The sequence below is a fragment of the Centropristis striata genome, chromosome 5 (assembly GCF_030273125.1).
Source record: "Centropristis striata isolate RG_2023a ecotype Rhode Island chromosome 5, C.striata_1.0, whole genome shotgun sequence".
Taxonomy (NCBI): Eukaryota; Metazoa; Chordata; class Actinopteri; order Perciformes; family Serranidae; genus Centropristis; species Centropristis striata.
This window is the reverse complement of record NC_081521.1, coordinates 18902884-18916467: the sequence shown is the minus strand read 5'-3', so window position 1 is coordinate 18916467 and position 13584 is coordinate 18902884. Positions and strand designations below refer to the sequence as shown.

Below are 13584 nucleotides of genomic sequence, written 5' to 3'. Positions count from 1 at the left end.
TGCGAAGGGATATGGGGATTTAGGACTATAAACATTAACTCGAAACATGAATGGAATGTGCGGAGTGAACGAGAAAATGTGTTTGGATAGCTGATTTAGAGGTCAACTGGAAGAAAGTATATAAACCTTCTAAAAATAAAAAATCACTCCCTTGGTGGAAAAAAATAAAGTGACATTTGTGGCGTGTGAATCATTCAGAGGGAGAGCATCTGAAATCCCCCATGAGAGAGAAAAACAATGGGATGCTTCAGACCAAAATAATGCTGATAAAGAGCCAGTGTGGGTCTGATAAGGACTAACAAGATCTTGACTGTGACAGTGGATTGTCGGATAAAGAGCCGCCGACATACTGTTGCCTGTATGCTGTAATAACAACCACCTACCTAGCTGTTCTCATATCGCGGCAGCAGCGTCTGATAGCTAATCTCTTAGCACTGATAGTGCGGGGCCGGGGTTTGTGCAGATGCCTGATAGTGTTCACAGGCCTGTCGTCACAAATCACCGAGACTTAACGTGTGTGGAAGCACAGCAAGATGAAGATAACTAAACTTTTTGTGTCTTGTTTTTTTTGGTTCATTGCTGAGAGATATTTAGATGACTAAACTTCCACAGAAAGAGATGGAGATAAGGTTCCTCTCCCTCTTTCTGATGCTGTCACCGTCTTTTTTTTGTGTTTTTTTTTCTTGCTTTTTCATCTCCTCCCTGATCTGTTTGTGCTCAGCACCTTAACATTCAGCTGAGGCGGTGCCCTGTGATGTTTGCGTCTAAAAGCAGCAGCTTTAGAGGAAGTAGATCAGATTTATTTATTTAATCTAAACAAGACTACAGGGTGAATTCCACAGTCTACAAATAAATAACACAACCTTTTTTTCTGAGAAATACAACAAGAAGAAGAGAAAGAGAAGGAGAGAAAAAGAGGCTTGAAGTCTCACCAGCGTGGTACGCCACCGACCCTCGGCTCCATCCCGGGTGTCTGTTCCTGGGGTAGTCCTGCACACACACACACACAGAGTTACACAGGTTACAAAAAGAAGTTTTGACACTCTTCAATATTGTTATTTCTTACCTATATGTACTAATGTGGAAAATAAAATCTACACTTGGTAATTTCACTGACTACCAAGTCAATTTTTTTTTTTAAATTTAGCCTAATAGTATAAATTTGACTCCAGGGGATTTACAATCTGCTCAGCACACACCCTACAATTTAGAGTCTTGATTCAGATAAGGAAAAAAAACTTGAACTGGGAGAGTAGGAACTAATCAAGACCACACACCTCTTTAAATAAATGTCTATTTACAAAAAAGGCTCCATATAAACACCATATAAAACAAACCACAATGAACAACTCACGATAAGCTGATCCAACACAAAAACACATCAGATGCGGAAACCAACAACACTTCAAACCATTTTGAAATAAAGCCACTTTCACTGCTGCTTTTGCAGGATGAAAACTCTCAATGCTGAGAAAACTGATTTTATTTTGCAGGAGACTTGATGGCCCAGTAAGAGTTAGCATGGTAACATGTTAACATGTGGGAAAGAGTCATAATAAAATACAGTGAAGGAACATGAGACAGTAGCTCACACAAACACAGTTTACATTATGTGATAACAACAAACAACCAATACGGCTACATCTGACGTGGAAGTTTCTGTTGAAGCTGCTATTGTGTCCAAATTGGACAAACTGGATGTTGTATTTTTACAACAATAAACTGCAGAATAAAAAAGTGTCTTTTCATTTTACTCACTGTGGCCTTGTATTTCATTGCAATATATAACATTTTTATATTAAATCTATAAAAATCTATAAGTCCTGCAGTTCAGTGGAATCAGCACAATCATGGCTAGAAGTGGGAACAAGTCAAACATGTATTTGTGCAGAATAACACAATTAGAATGACAGAAATCAGAAAAAAAATTAAAAAAATGCAAGTTTAATTAGAAAATTAGAATAAAATGTAATTTATATATAAACACTTTTCCAAGTGTCATGAATACTGAAAAAAAAGTAATCTCCACAGCCTCTCCTGTCCTCTCCTCTCTGCTCTGTGTAAACGGCCTCTCCTGTCCTCTCCTCTCCTCTCTGTGTAAACAGATTTTCAGTGAATATTTGTCACGTGACCGTTGGTCTCAGAAGAATCAATCATGTCTTCACAGTGTCTCTGAGGAGCAGAATTTAATGTTTTTAACAGGATCTGGTTAGTGCAAACGCTTTATTTCAAATGACACATGTAGAATATAGAGATTCTGACACAAATATCAACATTTTAGGCTTTGTTTTGGTTACTTTTTCTTATGGAAACACTCTTAACCTATGACTCGTTCAAGGACTGTTGTAAAGTTCAGATTTCTGGTGTATTCTTTTTTATTTTTTTTATTTAAGGAAGCATATTTTTGAAATATGTATTTTGGGGTTCAGAGGGTTAATATACCAAGTCAAAAGAACACCGCCTCATCTCTCCACACTGTAGTTTGTTTATCTGGCTAAATCACAAAGTATAAAGCCAGTAGCAGGCTAGATGTGTTGTGACCAGAGTTTTTAAATCATGTTACCAATGTTAACATGTCCATAATTGTGAGGATTCCTTTCACATTCTGTCTTGGACATCGGTCAGTGTGTGAGGATGTGTTTGTCTCTCTCTCTGCAACTGTCCACATCTACAGCATGTTCGCCTCTCTCCAGGTTTCACCATGCCAACAGAAATAACCAGTGGGCCAACTTTTGGATAAGATCAGAGTATGACTCAGAGGTAATTACCAGAGATTTTTATCTGTCTTCTTGGCTGCAGCTCCATTACTGTAGGAACACACTACTGAACAAGAGAGGAAGAAAGAGGAGGGCACTGACATTACACTCCTCTTTCAACTCTCAGTTGGCTACATCTTCTAAATGCTTTCTTGTTCACATTGTCTCTCAGGTGATATTTCTTCTCAGCTGGTATTACAGACAAAAAAGGCAAACCTGCAATTTATCATCCTTGTCTAAAGAATCCAAAATATGACCAGGATGACATCCAGAAAAGAAAAAAGTCAGCCTGGGAAATGTGCAAAAGAACATCCACTGATGACTGATGCAGAGACTTAAGTGGCGATGCATTACTCAAAAACAAAATAGGGCTGATGAAATTATTACTATTAGCACCTGTGTGCAGACATGAGTAATAGGGACGCTGCTGACTGACAGCTTGGTCGGGGCCAGGCAGACAGAGTGCAGTACTTGAGGACAGGACATCAGGGAAACATCAGCGATCCTGTCTGACAACCCCATTGGGGCTGGAGGAACAGGAAATGGAGATGGATGGGGGAAAAGGGAGAGAGAGGGAGAAGGACAGAGTGAGACATCAGCAGAGGAAGACAGAGAGACATGGAAGAATGCAGCTACTCCTCCAAGCCTGAAACCCCCTTGATCCGCCAAGTCTGCTCCTCTTCCCCCTCGTCTCAACCACAAGCCCGAGGATTCCTCTGGCTGACTGGCATGTGGGCTGAATCTCCGCGAGGAGGAGAGGAACGTCTGGGTGTTTTGCTCCCTGATTGATGATCCACAGACTCTGATCTGATCAGTGATTTGGAGGAACACTCTGAAATAAGACAACATTAGGGAACGGCTAAACAAATAAGGGGTGGATTTATAGTGCTTTAATGTAAACCGCAGACTTGTGCCTGATGAATGGATCAACTGTGAAACGCATGTTTTTGTAGCCGGTTTCTAAGGCAATTGTTGTGTCCATCATCCCTCATATCTGGGCTCTATACATCCAATACATATGGCCAGTAAATGGCAAAGCAGCTCTCCCTTCTCTACACACAAATACTGAAGCTTTAGACTTCTACAGCATTACAGTATCTCTTATTGATTAAGAGCGGGATGACAATATCGCTCAGTCCACCACTGAACACTGCAACAACTATAGGTTTCACGTGACGTCATAAATCGATGGGGACGGCAAAACGAAGCCGCCTTTCACTGTTAATAAAAGTTCACTTTTTACCAGAGTGGTAAACGTTGAAGCTTTAAAGGGATAGTTCAGGATTTTGGACATTAAATTGTAAGAAATGCCAGCTCTGGTGTCAGAGTTCTGGTTGGTTTCGATTGTAGAATAGAAAGTTCCAGGTAAGCTGGCAGGGTCAGCAAACTACAAGGTTTTACTCCATTATCGATTGGTTCAAATGGAGGAAATGAAAGCGAGCACAGATTATGACCAAGTCTTCTGTCCCAGAGTCATCAAAAAGTAAATATTGAGACCATTTTCCACAGGACAAGTCTTCTGAACATTCTGACATAAAAAAGGCATTTTTCTGACGGACAAATCAGGAGAAAATCAACTTTGTTCCAAACCTCTCTGTCAACATACATATCGCTACCGTTAACCAAAGTCTTGTGAAACTGCGTTAAAACCATTTACAAAACATCCTCGCTAGCAAATGTTTGTAATGCGAAATGTGCCTGTTAGCTGTGTAAATGTCTAAATTTAGAGAAAGGAAATTTAAACAGATTATTCTTGATGTTCACAATACTTCTAAACGAGTGGGGTGAGAAGCGACCACGCCCACTTAGGAGACTCAAGTGGATACAATTTCTTTGGAGTGGCGAAGCTTGTCAAGGCCTATCTTCTTTATATTCAGTATCTTAGCTGATAAATCATTTCTTACCCTTCACCTGCCAAATAACAGCATTACTGACAAATCCAGGGTGAATGAAGCCTACAGTTATGCTTCCATCTTGGCAGCAGTTTAAAAGACAGTATTGTATGTATGTAATGTTAATTAAACAGCGCCAAAGTGCGTATCCAGTAAGGACGTAGATGTATGAAATACTGCTGTAAAGGGAAGGCAATCTTGTGGGCTGTAAAAGATAACATTTTGTTAAGTGTTTGGTAGCCACCGTGTTGGAACGGTTCTTTGGCTTACAGGCTCCACGCCACTCACACGGCTGACAACAGAATGTGTAAGTAAGTACCAGAAGAAAAAAAAAATCCAATGGTGCAATAATAATATTTAAGCATTCAGACTCTTCGCAATATGAATATAGTGTTTTTTTTTCATCCATACAATCTGTAAAGCACAGTTCATATTGTTCTGTGGGACTTGGAACAGTTTCCCTCTGATAAAAGAAACATTCCAACCTATTGTGGTTTGGAAATTACAACAGTTAATGCTGTGATTTTTGTTTTTCAATCAGTGGTGGCGCCACTAAATTACACCTACACTCCTTCTCCATCAACATATCATGGAATGCATTTTATAAACGGAGCACCATGTTAACCAGTCGGTCCACTCTCATGTGCCACAAACCTTCTAATATGGTCACCGCCTCCCATCGGCCAGCAGAAATCGAAATCACTGAAATGCAAGCTGCTTTTAAGAACAACAAATACTGGCGTTGTGTCGACAGCAAGGCAAAGCAAAGCCCTGCAGTATCAGATCCACAGCTGCTACATCGGTGTCATCAGAGCAGCCTGCATTTCCACACGGTGGCAGAGTAAACAAGTCTGAAAGGTGCGGGCCGAGAGGGGAACGGTGTGGAAGCAGATACCCATCATCCAGAGCAGCTATCACACTGGCATATCACAGGGGTGTCTAAAAATATTATTTACCACAGATGTGAGAGAGAGAGAGAGTGTGTGTGTGTGTGTGTGTGTGTGTGTGTGTTGAAGGTAAAGTCAGTCGGGAGGGAAAGTTAAGTAGTGCATTTCTGTTTGTACGTGCCCACACAACCTCACCTATAGGGGTTGGGCAGAGACTGTGTAGGGAAACTAATGCAGGTCTGTTTGTATAACCTCATGTCATCAGGCTAAAACCTCCAGCTCCCCACACGATGACAGCAAGTGTCTGACATTACTGAAGACAGCAACAGCCTATCTGTGTGCATGTGTTTGGGCACGTTCATCACTTTTTACGGATGTAAGAGCGTATGCAAGTGTCTTCTTGACACAAATAACATAAAACGGATTGGGGGGTTTTACGTTCAGAGGCTGTGGCGGGCTCGGTTTTAATGCTAGTCAGGTGAATTTTGGTGGGAAAAAATACTGACATGGCCATTTTCAAAGAGGTCCCTTAACATTTTATCTCATAAATATCTGAATGAAACTTGGTTCTGTTGGTACCTACAAGTCTCCCCTTTACATATATCCCCACTTTATGCTAACTCTGAAGCAAAAAGCGTTTTTCTTATGTACTTCAAATGTATTTAGCCTATTGTTATAACATTTCTCCATCCTGGGGTCCCTAAATAGTCTGTGAGCTGCATAAATCGGGTATGACTGGAAAGCTGAGACTCTTGTGAATTCAATGAACCCAATTTTATTCATGTGTGATCTTAGTCCCAATACCAGCATTTCATTGCAGTGTGACCATTTTTTAAAAATTTGAGCTCAGTGTATAAAATGAGCTGCTGTGACCTCTAGGATAATCACAGCCTCTTGATACTTTACAACCACAAACTAGAGACCTAGAGCATTCAGAGGATGGATGACAATAAGGGGGTTTCTCAACAGTCTCTAGAAAAGAAGTCATCGCTATCTAGTCGCTGAACAATGCAAAAAATCTCCAAAAATGTCCAACGGCCTAGGAACTACTGGGGCAGTTTGCAGGAATGGTCAAACATGAGCCTTGAAATAAGTGCCTGCTTGCAATCAATAGTAGGACCTGGGAGGGAGATCTCATTGAACTTGCAATAACTGATTTATTTTGGCCACTTGGGGGCAGTGGAAACAAGTTGTGAACACAACATGTCTACTTTTAACTTCATATGGAAAACTATATTCCTTAACAGTCTCTACCAGCAAAATATTCTTTAGTTGCTAAATGCTCTCCTACATTGACCAGTTAGTCTCCAACTGTGTCTGTCTGATGATAATGTTCAACTTTTAGAGCTTTTACACCAAAAAAACAGCTGCCTGCTGTGGACAATATGACGCAGTGAGAGCAGTGAGAGTAAACCAGGACAGTTGGGTTGGACCTAAATAAAATAACACTATATAAGGTCTGCAGCCATGCTATGGTCTCTGAATTGCTGTACTTACACACAGCTAAATGCCAACGTCAACACTGGAGGTAGACTGATTAATCTGGCTGACATATGGGCCGGTTTCAGCTTATAACAGATATATGAGTACCTACCTAGTGTATGTCGGCCAACTCTCAACACTATTCCAATCCCATTAAAAACAAGAAAGTGCAGAAGAGAAACACCAACATATGTCAGCGTTAGTTTAGAAACTGTGTCTCCATTGTATAGTTTGACCATCCTGAGAGCCAGGCTACCAAGGCATCGTGCCTTTGTCACTTTCCACTTCTGTACATGTCTTTTCCAACCATCACTCACAAACACACAACAATAAAACGAAGATCTGGATGTCTTTGGAAGTGTTGTCTCATGTGTAAGAATTACATTTCAAACCACATGGCCATCTTTGTTCCATTAGTCCATCAGGCTGATTTGTATAATTGTCAGTTGTTCAGATGCAGTGGAAACACAAAAACTAATATGCTGAAGGAACTTTTAGCTCCTGATTTAGTTCCTGGCACTAAGTTCCTGTGGCTGATGGTTCCTATTATTATCTCAAACAGGGCTGCAATAAACCATTATTTTCACTATCAATTAATCTACCAATTAGTTTTTGGTTTATGGATTAAACATTTTGTATATAATAGAAAATAGTGAAAAGGGCATGTCTGTTGTTCTTTGCTCCATTTTGTCTTTTGGTTTTATCTTCCATAAACGTTTGTGATTTATATATTTATTTATTCATACCTAATTTGTGATCTTTCAATTTGTAGATAATTGTAATTGTATTGTTTTGCTACCCTATCCCTACATATTTATTTTCAACAACCAATAAAAGAAATTACCACAGAAAAAAACCCATCTTGCATTGTCCAACCAACAGTTAAAAACCAAAAGCAAAAGAAAAAAAACAAAGAAAACCATTGAGCTCTCGCATTAGAGGTTAGAAACAGCAAATGTTATGCAATTCTGCTTTTTTAAGGCAGTTGCAGATTCATTGTCTGTCAACTAATGGAATAAGTGGCTAAATCGTTGCAGTTCTCAGTACTTTGTGCATCAGTATTGTGCTGTTGTTCTTCCGTTTTCAGATCAGAGGCATTGGCACGGTGACTGCTCCTTTGTTTTATCCTAAACTGACCCCGTCACAATAAAGAGGTTCACAGGGGCAGCACTGTAAAACGGTTAGTAGGACTGCTGCGTCACATGAGGAAGGGGAACAGAGCTGTTCCCAGGAACGGGGCACACCAGGACAGAGGAAACGCTGCTGGTCCAGTCCTCTCAGAGGTTATATTTCTTGTTTATGTGTCAGAGAGTGTGCAGCTTTACGTCTGTATTTATGTACATTAACAGAAAGTGAAGTAATGCAGACATTAGTCACAGACAGCCCTGGGTGATCTGACAAAACCATCAGATTTGTTCAGACACTGATGGTTGCTTCAGTCCTCCATCCCAACAGTGGCATCTAGCCATCCATCTTCCCATGTTCAACTTCTCCCCTACCTTCTTCTTCACTTCCCTGTCCTCCCACAGGGTTATGATCTCTTTTTTTGTAGGATTTTGTTTGTTTTTCAGGACATGAGGGTTTTCCTGCTTTTTTTCCTGTGTTTTTCATATTCTGAATAGCTTCCCTTGATTTTTCTACCTCCCGACTTTCTACCTTGCAACCCCCCTCCAACACACACACACACACACACACACACACACACACTCCCATCCACCCCATAACTAAGCCTAGATCTCTCTTTGTCCCACAGCCTAGCAACCGCTCTGTGTACCGGATGAAAAACAACACATGCTACCAAGCATATGCATGCTGTACATTCGTGGAGACCCTTATCTTCAGAGGAATGAGAGCAAGAGGTCATGATAGGTCTTGGAACTGCACTGGGGTCGAAACAGATCTCAGATAACAAACACACAAAACAACATGTTTACCTTACATGCAAAACATTCACACTTATCACATAACAGAAATTCCTTCGACTTCCCTGTCGGACAGGAAACTGCCAACAGTTGCTTGGGGGATTCAAAAATGTACTTCCAGCATTTTTTAAACCTGCAAATTTGGCATCTTTGCACTTTGACTAGAACTAAAACTGTGAAACGGGACAATGTTCCGTGAAGCAACTAAGGTCGCTTTCACATATAAAGTCTGGTGGACTCCATCAGCCACTATTCTGTGGCTAAATCATTTGAAGACTTTGTTGTTTTGTGATCGTCTGACCATATTTCGATAAGGGCCTTTACTTCATTATTAGACCATGTCTGTCCACGACACATTTTTCAAGCCTGCTACTTCTGTTCTGCTCAAATTCAACCCAGAATGCTCCGTGTTTTGATCGGCTTCTTTCCTTTGGTTCGGACTGCGATCTCACCTGCAGCGAAACCAAACTCTGGTACACTTGGAAGCAAACTTAGACCCCTATTTTCCGGTACTTTGGTCCGCATCAGAGTTCGTTTGAGAATTCAAGCCAGCAAAAACCAAACTGACTATCAGACAAAATGCACCAGTTCGTTTCAAGCGGGCCAAACAGCTCAGGGGTGATTGCCCCTTAAGACTAATGCCTCATTTCTACTGCATGGTTTGACAAGACTCGACCAGGCTTAATTAACTTTTGGAACCAGGTACATTACTCTGTTTTGGTTCCACTGAAGATAGTATCCACCTCAGTGTAGGTGAGATTCTTAGCTGATCACCATCTTCACCACATCCTGATCACCATCTTCACCACATCCTGATCACCATCTTCACCCAAAGCTTTCACTGGTAACCAAACAAATTGCAGTGGAAAAAGTCAGTGGTTTTCCGAAACCATTAGGCTTCTTTCTCTGGAGGACCTTGAATGTCTGAACAAAATGTGTTGATAATCTATGAAGTAGTTTGTTGGGAGTTTACAGAGCTTTTACAGCAAATATGGCCGTTAATATAACAGAATTCCAAACATATAAAACAACTACCGGAGAAATGTATTAAATAGTTATACAACCGCCAACATTTAAGGGTCGCTGTCGTATGCTGCGGGGCATTACAAGGTGGCCAACCCTGCACAAGGGCGTCTGCATGATACAAAGTAAAGGAGTTAACATGGGGAGAGAGAGCGAGTTGGCAAAGGAGGAGAAAGAGATTTGTAAAGTGAAGAAAATTGAGTAAAAGGTTAAGCCTGAAGTTAGCAACCACAACAAACAGAAAGAGACGGACAGACAGGCAGAATCTGTGAGGCATTAATGAGTGGATCTGCGTTTATATTCAGGCCTTCTTACTGCAGGATGTTGCATGAAAAAGACCAGCATGCAAACTTGCGATTGCTGTTGAGTAAACAGTCATTATCCAGGCCCTTCAATTTGCCGCTTTATCACCTCTCCTGGACTTAAGCTTAATGTCTTTATAATGAAACCCAGATGCAGAGAGAAAAGTAGTGGAGCAAAAAGAAAGGAGAGGAACTCTGAGGAGGTAATGCGACTGGAGTTATCACCACTCAGCTTCTTCCTCACCCATGGGAGCATCGTCTGTGCGTTTAACTGAGAGCATGTGTGTGCACATGTACCTCCTTTCTTCAGCTGCATCAGAGAATATTCTGCTGGTTTTGTTTCTAACTTCACAGAAAATAATTAAGTGAATATCATACATGTTAATTTATAGTATAATGTGTTTAAAGGCATTAAAGTCAAACTGAATTTAATCATGATTCAAATCATGACAGAGATCTGATGTTACAAAACTGCTGCCCTGAGTTTCAACAGTCTGTTCATTTGCTGTTAAAACAACTGGACTCATAAGACAGAAGGCTGATGCTCGCTACAGTAGCCCTCCTTACTGTAATGGAGGACAAGGCACTGGTAGGCAAACCTACAAAAGCATTGCTTTAAACCTGCAAAAATGTCATAAAAATAAACTTGGTTTTCTCTAACCCTAACCCTGCAAAATATACCCCTAACCGTGCTGTCAAGCAAATAGCATCTCAGTGCTCCTGTGTAATCTGCACATATTAGGTAATATGCACTCATTAGGTGTAAAATTGGCCCCTCTCTATGCAAATAAGACTAACTGAAATAAAAACTCAAATTCACAAAGATCAGTGATAGCAACATGCAGTTACAGTGAAATTATTAGCATCAGCCACTTGAAATGATGCGATCTTCATTCACAGTCGGAAGGTGTGCGTTTGAAAACACCAACAGCAACTCTGCCAATTTGAAGTTACTTTCCTGTATTTTTGAGGATGCTTGCTAAATTGTAATTGCTAAACAACTCAAAAATGTCTTGCAGAACAACAACATTTTAATGAAATTAATCATTTAAAAAAAGGAAAAAGTTGCATTTTAGAATGATCACAATGTTAAGCTTCGTTTGTTACTTTTTCTAATAGTAATTTTTGTAACCTATGATCAGTTCACGAAATGTCGGAAAGTTCAAATATAGACGATAATGCCTAATTCCAAATAAAACATACAGGGTTCAGAGAGTTAAAATGTATAACTGGTTCAGTGTCGGGTTTTAGACATCAATGACTTACTGAGACAAACAGGTGTCTGTACTAATATAAACCTATATTCCAAAGTTACATAGCTAGGTTGGAAACCTTTAAGTAGGGCGCAAACATACTTGAAGTACAAGTTTATTCTTCCTGCTCAGCCTCCCCTCCCTCTATGCATCTATAACTCTCTTTGTCTTGATGTTATTCAGTGACCTGTGCATCCCTATGTTCCTGTTTTATATAAATTGCCTGAGACCTTGAGAGATGTTGTACAAGTTTCATCTTTTATTTTTGTTATTAAAAGGAGCAGAGTTTTGACCCTGGGAGAGACAGTGCTGGCAGCTCTCCACAGGCCTTGGCTTTGGCAGTCACTAATATTTCACATTCATAACACTTTCGAGGCTAAATTTACAGGGAGTAGAGAACTCACAAATCATGAACCCATACTTTCGAAGAAATACTTCCTGAGTCAGAAGAATAATATTAGGTAAAAATGTAATGCAAATAGGTTTTGTGAGAGAATCCATCAATCAGAAGGCAGACATTCATACAAGTTTAATCCTGCCCTTTATAAGCTGCGTAAGGAGGATTGAAAACGGCCTGCAAGGACCTAAATTATTACTGCTTTTACTTTACGTCCTAGCAGCTGTGTATTGAAATGTCTTGATATAATAACCGTTTTTGTGTCCACTCTTTGCATCACTTAATGTGCATCACTTCCCACACATCTAAAGATTTGTCTGTTGAGGTCTTCAAAGCAGTTCAACATGGTAATAGTCACTTGCAGAGCTGCAGTGCTAACACTGAAATGGGAACCGCATGTGCATTCTTTGGAAAAAGAAATAAGGGCTCAAATGAGAGGTGTTAAAATTTCTCTAATTGTATTTTCCTCTTGGAGGTGTTTCATCTGCCCAAAGTAGACCATTAGATCCAAAGAGAACGACTGGGCTGCTGGATAATGGGAAAGAAAAAAAAGCTTTCAACAGAACCACTATGTTTACTACTCCTATAAGTCTGTGTCCTCTAAAAATGGCTTTATTGGCTATGGATCCTACATTTAAAATTACAGAAGTGCTGCACCTCCTTCTGGGGCCAACAGTCAATTCCTTGGGGGTTTCAGTTTGACCAGTTGAAAGGCGATAACTGAAATCCTGTATCGGGTGCTGGTCATTGTTTGCAGTCATTGTTCGCTTCCGTCCCTTCTGCTCTTGACACATTTACCTACATGCAAACAAAGCCTGCTTATACATGATTGGTTAATACTGCTACAGATGGACACCAAGACCTTATCCTATTGCTGGAACTCGGATGATATGTATTTTTTTCTCACTGCCGTGAAAAAGCAATGCAGAAAGTGTTGCAACTTCTCAAAATTCTTCTGTTATTTCCCAACTGCTGGGAAAGTGAAGAGGGTTAGCTGAATAGGTAAGCAACTGAGCAGGCTATAAGTTCTGCTGTTCCAAAGAGGATTCTGGTGCGATCTGAACAGAAGCTTTTATCCAGCCTTGAACTGATATAAGACTTATTGTTTTATATTCCAATCAGAGGATGTGTTCTTGTCTGATATACCAATCAGAGGCTGTGTTCTTGTCTTATATACCAATCAGAGGCTGTGTTCTTGTCTTATATACCAATCAGAGGCTACGTTACTGACTTATCTACCAATCAGAGGCTGTGTTCTTGACTTATATATCAATCAGAGGCTGTGTTCTTGACTTGTATACCAATCAGAGGCTGTGATCTTGACTTATATACCAATCAGAGGCTACGTTCCTGACTTATATACCGATCAAAGGCTTTGTTCTTGTCTTATATACCAATCAGAGGCTGTGTTCTTGACTTATATACCAATCAGAGGCTGTTTTCTTGACTTATCTACCAATCAGAGGCGGTGTTCTTGACTTACATACCAATCAGAGGCCCAGTATTCCTGACTGGGCATGTGTGTGAAAGCTCTGATTTATTGCATTGCATAGAATAATGGGACATTAGCCCAAAAGCAAAAAGTCTCAATCTTTCCCATTGCACACAAATTCTAGATTCTTATGCAGATATCTGTTTATAGAGATTAGCGCCTGAGGAACATTTGGCAC

General features: G+C 40.3%; 1 protein-coding gene across 1 annotated transcript in view; it reads right to left on the bottom strand.

Annotated features, from left to right (window-relative positions):
- The window catches only part of spryd3 (SPRY domain containing 3), a 79964-nt gene that overhangs the window by 25325 nt on the left and 41055 nt on the right, over window positions 1-13584 (bottom strand). Inside the window, exon 8 of the mRNA XM_059332802.1 lies at window positions 933-990. Coding sequence (XP_059188785.1) covers window positions 933-990 — 58 coding nt within the window. The remainder of the gene's footprint in view (window positions 1-932; window positions 991-13584) is intronic.